Below are 12199 nucleotides of genomic sequence, written 5' to 3'. Positions count from 1 at the left end.
TAATATAAGATGCCCGGACGGGAAGGAAGGCAGGCAGGCAGCAAGGCAGAAGGAGAAAAAGCGTGGCTCTGGCTGGATATTGCGCTTGGCCGGTGTATGGAAAAGCCATTATACATACACGGCAAAGCGAAAAGGCAACAGCCGATCCGCAATCTTGGCCGCCAGCTTTTACGACTCGCCCCGTGCACGTGAGCGGGGATTCGAAATTTCATTTGCCCTCTCGCAAGCAGAGAGAAAATTGACAATTTCGGGCCAAACCTAATTCGGCGCCGTTACCTGCTGTTTGCTTGCTGGCTGCGAAAACACCTTCTGCCACTCCGCCTCCACAATTATTCCGCTCCCTCTCTATATGTGCCATTCGACGCGAGCCGGCAGAAAAACGACTTCAATTAGCAGACGTACAAACTCATTTGACCACAGCGAATTACTGCTTTTGCATCGGAGGCTGGGCATGCTTATTAAGCTAATTGGAATAAGGCCTCTTTGCTGAATGGAACACATTATGGAACATGCGTCACAGGCGCAAAATGAATTTGGAACTTGTCCTATAATAGTCATTTTCAGAAATCACAAATAACAGTTCAAAACGCGTGATCGTCCGTAAAATTACCTGAAATAGAAATTACGCAATTAATTATTTTTTTTGTCCATCTTGTATTGATATATTCCCAATCCTTACATTTCTGACACTTCTGGCAAATATAAAAATAAATGAATTCAATGATTTCGCCCAAAACTAAAACATTGACTCCTTGGATAAGTTTCTTTATCGTCAGTGTAAAAACAAAATATATAAATTTTTTAGACTGGTTTTCATTAATATCAAACGATTCAAACGAAATTGAACAAGCTGATTTTTTTCTTACTTGAACACAAAACAACGAAACAGACTTTCTTTACGTTGATCATCCATGCCTAAATTTTAATAACGACGACAATAAAGGCAGGAAAATTGCCTCTCGTGGACCACTTTAAACTTGCATCATTTTAGATTTTTAATTTCGTTCAATACAGAACACGAGAAAAATCGTTCTGGGCCAATTACCTATCCCGCGCTTATAATTTCACTTTAAGTGATTTCTCCTGGTTCCAAATAAATTGCCTGCGATTATTGGAATCGCGCAATTTCCAGTCGAGCCAATCTGACGGGATGATTTAAATACCCGCCACTCATGTCGAGTCCTCGGAACAAAGGACCTAATTTCGACTAAACCCACCCCTTGCTGATAAACTGCACGTACGCATGCCGGCGGAAATGCTCATTAATGGATCACCGCTGCGCGCGATGTCAAATTCGCCGCTTTAGGCAATGATGATGGAAGAGCCTTTGGTAATTGAAATTTAAACTTGAAAACTGAAGTACCTGAAATTGGATAGCTTTTTCAATTTCGGAGGAAGGAAAATATACATACCGGATTTTAGTCTCTGATGGCCAAAAACCTAAAATTCTACACCAAAACACACAATGTTTTGAATTCGGTTAAATTTGCCCCTAATTTCTTATTCCTTAGAAATGTCTTAAATATTTTTGTTTGATCACAATGATCACAATAAGATCAAATTTGGTAGAACTTTTGAGGGAAAATTACTCGCATTGCATGTCACCCTGAATCAAAATTTAGTCAGGGGTGAAAATGTCATGTTTTCTTTCCTTTGCATTGCACGCAAATATCTTGAAAAAAGAAAAGAACAACACCACTTTTATGTAATGATGTTGACAGTAAAATAAGAATCATTTTTTTCTGTTTAAAAATTTTGTACCCTTCAATGGGAATTTTTATGTAATTTGGACCTGATTTTTGTGACCTAACCTCTAATCTACAAAGTTGGTTTTTACGCATGAAATTTACAATAATTTTTACACCAAGCTAATCATTTTCATCGATCAGAACAGCTGCTCATCTAAAATTAGGGAAATTCCAACCGGAAATTTTTAGGTGGGCCATAAGCGGGCTACTAATGCAACAGACCCATCAAGTTTCATGAAAAATATGTATATGCTGAAAGGGGCTCAAAATTTTAGAGCCTACAATTAGGTCATGCTGAATGCTCTCTGCTAATTTTTGTTACCTTGAACAAGGAGAGGAACATGGCGAGTCCGGCGAGCCATGCGGCCTTCTCCTCGATGAAAAAGGTGAACTCCTCGACGCAGCCGTAGTAGTAGGCGTTGCCGGTGACCGTGTCGCGGCACTCGGACGGCAGCGGCTTCTTCAGCGCGATGTAGTCCTGCGCTCCGTCGGCGCCGCAGCATCCAATCTGCAACATACGCAATATTTCATCTGATTTGGATCGTAAATTCGGACAAGAAGTTTTTGATTTCCGCCGTCAGCGGCAGAGCACGGAGCACGGCGGCCGGTCGTATTTTTGTTGTGCGCGCGTCTCGACAGCAATGGAAATGAACGGCCGGCCAGACTTATATCGAATGCAGCAATCTTTCCTGATTTATTTCCTTTTGTGAAACTTTCGTCATAAACCAAAATATTGCTCAAAGATTCGAGATTTCCCTCTGATGCTCTTTGCCTATTTTATTGTTACTTGAGATCTTTCGAACTACTTTTTATGTCTCTCCTTTTGCAGCAATTTCAGCCAAAGTTTATACTTCCACAAACATCATAAAAATTGCTAAAACGGCCTTTCCTCCGAACTTTTTGAGTTTTAGTTGTTTCCACGAGACTAGGGATTCGTATATTATGGTCTGCAATTTTTTTTTTAATTTTTGCTGTAGGTTAGTAGGGTTCTACAAAGGCTTTGTAATAACTAAGTTTGCGGAATGTTTTCGGTAAATCTGGATATTCTGCAAAAACGGGCTATTTGAAGTTCACAAAAATACTTTAATGATGCTAGAACATTAAACTTTGCACCAAAAGACGCCCATCTAGACAGCCTCCAACAAAATTCAACCATAACTGTCCATATTTGATTATTTTTTAATTCATTCATCACTTTGAATGGCGGCTAAATTATTTTTTTACATTATTCCAAGTAAAAGGGATAAATTTTTCCCTAAGAGTGTTTAACATGCCCGGAAAATTTCAAGATGGTGTACCTCTTATCTTTCGAGATACAGAGAGGCTAAAAGGTTGAAAAACAGGAATTTATGAATTCAGAAAATAAAAAAAATGCGTAATCGGGTGATTTTTACTCTTGGATGCTGGGAGTCACTCAAATAAGACAATCGGAACAGGTAAGAAATCGAACCCTGGCGTAGCCCTCGAGCCATCAATTTTATTAAATCCCCTGTGTAGCCACTTATACGATGCCTGACGAGCTCTTTATTGGTTCGATTGCACTCTGTTACTCTATTGGAACGGCAAAGCTTTCAGAATATATTCCACTCAACCCTTTGGAAGCCTTCAGGACGCTGAGGAACGAGAATATGGGCATATATACCAGGGCATTACATGTCAAACGACACACTCTAAAACCGACTATTTAGCTAAAAGAGAGTCTAAATTTCACAGCCCTAATATTTTAATGTTTCGGAACATTTTTTTAGTTGCTGGAGTTTTCTGTCTGACTCGATTTTAATTACTGTTGACACTTCTTAAAATATTCTCATTTCATCTACCTTTCTTTTTAAGAATTTCAAGCACTATATACTGTACGTCCCACTAAAATACTCGGCATTTTTAAAAATTATTTTTCCAGTACAAAACAAAAAGTTTCATAAACGCCCGAGGAAACAAAAAGTCATACAATTTAACCTTCTTTTAATTGCAAAACTTTTAAGAGTGTTTTTGCCCTATTGAGGTATTTCCTCGAATTTTTTCAAGCGGAGAAGGCGTTCGTTCTTTCTGCTTTCACTTGAGTTTATTTTTATTTTTAGGAAGGCGTAAAAAGTGCCATGGGACGACTTGAAACTCATTAAGACTCTCGTCACTTTTTTCTTTTCCTTCTTCCTCCGCCTCGAAACTGCCGCTTGGTGGTGGTGTTTGCGCAAATTTATATGCTAATGCTCTTCACCGTCAACGGATAAACATTTTCGCTCCCAGAATCTGCAGAGTTAAATTCTCCTCTTAATATGGCAATTTGTGAGGTCTGGAACTGCGCGATCACCGTTAAGAATTTAATGTTTGCAGCGTATTTATTGCAAAAGCGGAGGTAAAAGTAATTAACAGGCGCAAATAAGCGTGCAACTTAATAATAATCAATTGGCAGGCGCGTATACTAGACCGCGCGCGCCTGTATAAGGGGAGTTCACGCAAACGGTTATTAACGGGGCGCACTTTGGCGGCTCGGAGAATATTAAAAGGCATTAATTTGATATTATCGTGCTCGCAGCTCTAGGAAGCAATAAACGCTGCGAGCCAGATATAAACTGTTCGCTCTCGAAAGAAGAAAGTCAAATAACTCCGGGAGCTAGCGAGCAGTCGTAAAGCAACGGCAGGGACGAGATATATTAAATTTTATTTACGGCAACAACTTATAGAGGCTCTAGAGCAGAATCGTAAATTTTAATTAAGACGCAGCCGCGCGCATCGCACTCGCAAAGCCGACGCTTTCAACGACGCCGACCTGCTCTCCAGCACCGGCGAAAAAGAAAAAGTATTAATTTCCTGAGCAGCAGCAGCAGCTGCTGCTGCTTGTGCTGCGGGGAAAAAAGAAGAAACATGCACCCCCGGCGCACCTTTCACATGCTCGCAAGTGAATTTATTTAAATTAATTCGGAAAATCTCGCCGGGGGAGAGCGGCAGGAAATTAGATTTCGCGGGTCTAAATTCTATTTGATTTTCAATGACTGCAGCCGCGATGTGAATAGTAATTTTGTTTCGTTTTATTTCCGTGCCATGGCAATAAAATTTGAATGAGTTCTCGAGGAAATCGTCTCGATATGGCGAGTTAACATGTCAAATTCGATCGACGTGACTTAAATATTCATATTAATGTCACGACGCTTGAGGAAAATCCTTTGATTCAGCTTGAGATGAAAAGATGAATACGTAATTTCGACTCGAATAAGCAGCACGAATCTTCAAATCACTTGAAAAGGATTATGGAGATAAGGAATGTGTTTGAACTATATTCGGACCGTTTTTAGAGAATCTAGGGGAAACTTTACACTTTCTTGAATAATAAGTCTCAAAGAATCGTTCCCAGCAGGAGTGTCAGATTAGATTTTTAGAGAAATTCAGAAGCTTTTTGGTATCCTGAGGAAGGGAATCTCGTAACAGCAGCTCTCTCTCTCTCATGAGCCATATACCAAAGGTTAGAATTGTTATCAATTTCGACAGCTTGTTCGGAGAATAGACCAAATATGAAAATTTATTTCCTGCCACGCCAGAAAGTTCAATTTAACGTACGGCCCTGATTGGCAGAAAAGATTTCCTAACGTTTTGCAGTATCAATCCTCTTTAATGTAGATCTTCGTTAGGTTTAAATTTTTATACCGTCCAGCATGAATGTTGATAAAATTATACCAATAAATTGTTATGATAGCCGCAGAAAAAAATTGCAAGCAGAGAAAAAAACAGCAAACATGTGAATCATCATCGTTTGCATCAAGCATAAACAAGCGTGACCATTGCGGAGAGACAAATGATAATAAACTCGCGTTAGTCAGAGTGCATGCACCGCAACGACGACAATAATCGGAATGGAGTGCAACGGTAATAAATTTGCGTCGGCAGGCAAAAGCAGTGCGTGTAGCACTCGCAATAACGAGCAGGCTGTGCAACACGGGGCAACAAAACACAGAAGCTTTTTGCGGCCGGGTGCTTGGCTCCACGACGTATAAGGAGAGAGGAGCACGAGTTCTGGTTTTGTTGTGTAGGACACGCCGTAAACGCGTAAACAAGAGGGAACACGGCGGCAGAAACAAAAGGCAGCAGTCGGGCGATTGGACGCGCGTCACTCGGCGGCCGCGTCACACGGGCTAATTTGAATTGGAAAAAGAGGCACAAACAAAACAAATAATGGCGACGGAGCAGAAGGAGCAAAGAAGTCCTTTTCATCCCTTCTGCAATTGATTTCTTTCTGCTTGGTCGCCTTCTTTCAGCCCGACAGAAAGGAATGAGACACACAAAAGGAGGTGCAGCGTCTGCAAATGCGATATGCAAATATGCTGCAGGCACAGAAGCAATAAGATTTAGACTGGCTTGCTTGAATTCCGTTCGGCTGGATGAGATAGAAGCGAGAGAATAAGAGAGACGTCTTCCAACAACTTTCAACCTGCGGGGGTGTGCGAAAAAGGCTTCTCCAACTGTATAATATACTTTTAGGCGTTCGATTTTTTCTCATTGTCCGCTCCTAACCATTTCGGGACCATCAAATGAGCTAGATTCTTCCAATTTAAAGCCATTTTTTGAAAAATGTTCTCACAATTTCTAGTTCCCTTTATTTCAGGTAAAAATAGAAATTACTTGAAACGTCTAAAAAGCGTTCCAAATTCGTTTAAATCGATGCATAATGTTTTTTTAAGATAATTCAAAAAATTATGACAGATTTTTCGTCCAAAAATGTCGAGTTTAAAATTATTTAGTACTTCCAAAAACATCTCAATCCGTTTAAAAGTAGTGTCAACTGGCTGAAATTTTGTACAAGGATGTATGTTTTTCTCATTAAAGAAAAATTTCTAATGTTTTAAATAATAAGTGAAATAAGTAAGTCCAGAAATATTTTTTGATTTATTTTCCAGTCTAGTTTGATTTTTTTTAAATTTAATCTAATATAGGAGGTAGTTTTTTATTTGGACAGAAAAAAAGGAAATATTACAACAGTACTGGGTTTAATTAGTTATTTTTTCGATTCAAAAGACATGTAAAAATTTTCAATATCAAATTTAATGTTTAATCCGTTCCAATATTGATAGCGTAAGAAAGTACTGAGTTTTTTGAGAGCTTTTCCGGCATTATTTACTAAACTTTGTTATTTATATGAATCTAAATCCCTCCGAATGCCGATCTTCATACTAGTTTCGTATTTAATAAACTCATACGGCGTACAGCTCTATATAATATAACATATAAACAGAAAACCCCCTACAAAAAAATAAATAAATAAAATATATTTTAAATTTACATTAAAATAAACATAATATTATAGATTTAAAAATAATGTTTTGCATTAAAGTTTTTGTTACAATGAGGCACTATAAACCTTTTTTACCAACTAAAAATGGTTTGAAATCGATTTTTTCCAACCTTTCCCACCAAAAAGAAATCAGTCTTAAGTTCATGTATGTTTGTCTAACGATCTAATTCTCTCCAAAAATTTTGAGGCAATTGCATCAACTTTAAGAATGTAAGAAAAATAGGCATTTTGCATATATCTCAAAATTTAAAAGTGCGGTTAGATGCCACCATTGTTTGAGTCCTTTTGATCTAAAATTTCGTAATTCAAAGAAGCAGATTTTATCCTGAAGCTTTCTTAAGAAAACATGGTGCCATATATATTGGCAAACATTTTTTAACATTTTAAACGGTAATATTAAAATATTTATTTTGCAGCCGGAAAGAAATATACAATATGCAAAACCACTCTTTTTCACGCCCCCGCTTGCATTACAGACACAGAGACAGTCCTGCAGCCCGAGAAACGAAAGGGTGGAACGATCCAGTGATGCGGTAATGACGTGCGAATGGGAGCGGATTCACAGTGATCCCGGATTAGCATTTGCAAAGAGAGCGAGCGAGCGTGCGATTCTCCGATTTCTTTTTTCGCCGAAAGCCAAAGCAGCAGCAGCAGGTATGGTATAGGTAGCGAGCGTTTTTCAAAAAAGCAGGGTGACTGTAAGCTGCTCACGCGCGCGCGAATCGGCTCAGGAAAAGGGTCTTATTGGCCCGGCGCTATTGTTGTGCTCAGCGTCACGCTGGATGGCCTGCCATTCTTCAACTTTATTCACTCTCGTGTGGATTTGTCAACGGCCAAATAGGCCTATAGAGACGTGCTCTATCTCTTTGCTAAGAACGTTTTAGTCATTTTTGTACAACTCTAACGCGTAGTTTACTTTAAATGTGAGTGCTTTGAGAGCATTGGAAAAAAACTGATTACAAAGTGGAGCTATATTTGCTCTCTGTCCGAGTGTCATGAGTGTTTTTTCCGATCTGAGGCTGCCTTAAATAATTTATGCATAACAAATTATAGGTTCTACTATGTTAATTGTTATGGAACAGCAACTATTTCCAATAACATCATTATATCAAGTACTATATTCCTGAAAACTTGCTTCTTTAGCACATGTTCAGTTACCCGCCATTTCAAAGAACCGTCTAAAGAATTCTTAATTTCCCACATTTCCCATCTTTTGTCTCAGAAACCGTTAAAAAACATTTCAACCCTAAATTTCACTAGATTTTGTCATACTGAACCCTCTTAAAACGCATGTTAAGCTTATGCTAAAATTTATAAAAATCAATCCAGATTTAACGGCGCTGACTAAAAGTTGTCCAAGCACTTAAATTTCCTCCATGAATAAAAATATCCAAAGTATGTTTATTTATTTCAATTCCTAGATGAAAGTGATGGAAAAATAGTACATGAGGGTGTTGGGAGGCCACCGTTGAACAAAAGCTGCGGCGCAAATAACAATTATTATAGCCAGCAACGATAGCATTGCAGCGTTTCCGCGATTGCTTTTAATTCAGCGACGGGTTGCATCAGTCAGTCAGTCAGACTCGACATTGTGCAGCATTATTATCACCGGGCAGCGAAGCGGCGACAACAAAGCAGCAGCACGTATATCTGCGAACGGTGTGTGTGTGTGTGTGTGTGTGTACTGTGTATAAATCCAAATGAAAACGTCACGCGCAAACTAGGAATTATTATTTGAAACACGGCAGGCCGCAAAAGAGAAGAGCGACTGCAGCATTGTAAATTCAAATTTGCGAGAGAGTGAAACACGCGGATTATTCGTCAGTGTGCGCGGAATAAATGGCTGTGCGCGTGCTGCTGTTCGTTCCTAGCAAGCAAGGTAATTGGATGCACGCTCGCTCTCTCTCAGGCTTGCGCGGCGAAACAACGAATGCACATTCAGCCACTCGCTCGCTCTCGGGCGAAAGATGCAAAAACACAGATAAAAAGGCAAGTGGCGCGAAAGCAGGGGATTGTCTTATTTTCCCAAGGCTGCTCCCGACCGGCGAATAAAAATAATTCCGTCTCTGCATTTCTTTTATCTATATGCTGGCTTGTCAGTTTGCATTGCATCGCTCTCCACCATGCAGCCAGCCAGCCAGCGAGCGGCTCATCTGGATAAGGAAACCTAATTTCTTTCCGAGAGATGCACAAATGGAGCAGCAGAAATTGCTTTTGCAAAAGTAAAATTAATCGCGGCTATCGCTCGGCATGGAAATTGATGTTTTTATTCCGAAGATCCTGCTTGGACACGCCGAGAGGAAATTGCTGCACAGAAGCGAAGCAAAACAACAAGCTAATAATTGTGCATTGTATTCAAACGAGTTTTTCTCTGCGTTTATGGAAAATGAAATAGGTCAAGCATGCAAGTAACAAACTAACAAGCAGCTTTCCTGTTGTAATGTGCTGTTTCCCCCAGCATTTTTATTGCGAGATAGGGAAAGTAAGAGCACGATTTTCTTTATGAACAACAAAATTACATGAGATAAATGAGCTTTTAAGACTTTTAAACAACCGCAATCGTTTTAAAACAAAAGCATGTTTGTCCTGCAATGACCTTAAACCTAAATTTAGTGTCCATTCCATTGGGCTTCATCAGAAGAATCCAATACTAAATACAATTTTTTAATGCGTGAAGTAATTTATTTTTAATGTTTTATTTCTCTCTAAGACGGCCAGGCATTTGTTGTTTTTTAATTTAAAAAGATAGAGTTTGCCACTGAAAAAATGAAAATTTAGTGTGGCTGCTTCAGAATGCAATATTGGCATTATTGGAATTGTATTTAGAATACATAATTGAAATTATTCGTAATTTGTGTTTTAAGTATTTCATAAATTAAAACTAATTTATCTCACACCAACTGGCTGCATATATGAAATTTGGATTATGGATTTTAATTTTCTAAACCATTTTTTTCTTTATAAGATATTAAATATGAAACCACCAAGGAAGAGTATAGTTTCACTTTTGGCTTGGAAAAAGTTCCATCCTCCACTTTGGAGGGGTGCTGAGAGTTTCTAGTCGTCTCATAATGAAAAATAAGGCGGGGAGATTTTAATTAAGCGGAAGTGGCGGCAGGTGAGGAAATTTCTCGTGCAAGGCGTTATGCACGGAGGGCGCGGAAAATTTAAGATATTGCGCGTGAGCTTAGGGTAATCTCATTTCCTGCCTCTCCTCGTGCTAACGGCGCTAGAGAGACGGCGGAATGAAAAATAATTGGCGGTGAATTATGGCCGCGTTGAAGCGCCAATTGCCGAATTCACTTTCAGTAAAAGCGAAAACAGCGCCGCCTCTGCGCTGCTCCGCCAACACCGAGAGTAAACGATAGACCGCAATTCAACGAAAACGCCAGATTAGCTCGCTTTATTTACACTCAGCTCCTCGCTTATTTTAACCTCTCATCGTGCTAAAGCAAACAAAAGGCAAAATTGGCAAGCTGATTCAATTAATTTATTAAATACCGAATCCGGCGATTATTTCCACGATTCAAATTCGTGAATCTAATCGACAGAACACCTAGTTTTTTGAAATGGTTTATTTAACTGCCAACAAAACAATCAATACTGCTGAAATTATTTTTAAAAATATATGCATAATTACCATAATAGTAGTCTAAGTAAACCTTATTTCTTAAACACTAAAAATGTCATTACAACTGAAAAAAGAAGCTTAAACATATTAAACTCTGATAATGAGCCTCATAATGGGGTTGAAAAATACAATTAGGTTCTTCAAACATAATTCAAATTATGGTGTCTCTTCATTAAATCCTAAAAATGACGTCCAGTTCTTCAGCAGGCAAGAATGACATGAATCACTCTAATTAACTGTCATATTCAATTTTTGTGTTATCCGTCAAGCTTAAATGGCGTGATGTTAATCGTTTAGGTACAGGAAGTAAGAGTTAATAAGCTTCATGAGGAAATCTTCCTCAAACGTTTATTCAATTATTTAGTATTAATTAAATAGTTAGTAAATAGTTTTTCTTGAAAAGGTATATTTGTGTACTTAAAACTATGTAAATGAACTTAAGAGATGGAATAAAAAAGTTTTTTCTACTTAACTGCATGTTTAACGTTTAATTTAAAACTAACAGGAAATAAAGAAAAGGAGGGATTGCACCCGCGTTGCTAGATTTGGCTGAGGAATAACGATCGATCTTGCTTTAATGGACACCTCACTTTCCGCGGAGTGATTTGCGCGCGTCTCTATATTTTCGCAATTCCTTGGGTGGAGGCGGTGGCAGCGTTCGTTGTCTCAGCAGACATGTCGAATTTCCGCAAAGTTGTCTCGTGAATTTTATTTCCGACCAGCCAGCCTGTCATCCAGACGTCCCTGGTCGTTATTCGTCTCTCAATTCGCGGGATATTTTTCTGCTTCAAAGCAGTTTTGGTGTTCTCTTTTGCTGCCATTCTAGACTGACAGTCAGCAGAGAGGAATTCCTGCGATCGCACGTGTCGCTTTCCCACGCACATGTCTCCTCTTTGTCGTCACGCCGCTGAATCGATGCCGCGCCGATTATTATTACATTCACGTGACGTGTTTATACGTCGTGCGTAGACAAGACACTTCTTTGTGTGCAAAGGGTTGGTTGGTTAGTATCGTCCCCGACATGTGACCGCCGTCCCACGATAATTTTGGAATATTAAAGCTTTACGAACACAACTCGCGGCTTAGCCCATTGTGCTAAAGCCAGTTTTGTTTACTAACACCACTCGAGACTTCCTGCTGAGTCTATTTTTGAGCTTTTGTTGTAGCGTGATCGATACCAAACATTCAAAGTGGGTTCTAAGCCTAAATTGTGAATTTCCCTGGCTTATTTCTTACATCATGTCTATTGTAAACGAGTAAAAGGACGGTAATTGGTTATTTTTAATGGCTATGAATTTTATATGAATGTTAAATATTTTTCTGGGCTTCCAACTGTCACGGGAGTTTCAAACGAGCATATTTTTTAGCCATCTTAAAGTGAATTAACTGTTTAAATTCGTGTAAGGTTTTAATATTTAGTCTATATAATATTTTAATTTTATTTACTCGAAATTTTCCAGACAAAAATAAGTTAGTTTGCTTTTCAATTTACATTTATTTTTGTGTTTGCGTGAAAAGTCAGTTTCATTGCAAAAGTTT

General features: G+C 38.8%; 1 protein-coding gene across 1 annotated transcript in view; it reads right to left on the bottom strand.

Annotated features, from left to right (window-relative positions):
- Tsp2A (tetraspanin 2A) overlaps nt 1-12199 on the bottom strand; it is a 65147-nt gene that overhangs the window by 7509 nt on the left and 45439 nt on the right. Inside the window, exon 4 of the mRNA XM_065497478.1 lies at nt 2071-2256. Within this exon, the coding sequence (XP_065353550.1) occupies nt 2071-2256 (186 nt within the window). The remainder of the gene's footprint in view (nt 1-2070; nt 2257-12199) is intronic.

This window comes from Cloeon dipterum, chromosome 1 (genome assembly GCF_949628265.1).
Source record: "Cloeon dipterum chromosome 1, ieCloDipt1.1, whole genome shotgun sequence".
NCBI classification, from domain to species: Eukaryota; Metazoa; Arthropoda; class Insecta; order Ephemeroptera; family Baetidae; genus Cloeon; species Cloeon dipterum.
Note: the sequence above shows the minus strand (reverse complement) of the source record. Positions and strands in the feature narration are given on the sequence as shown.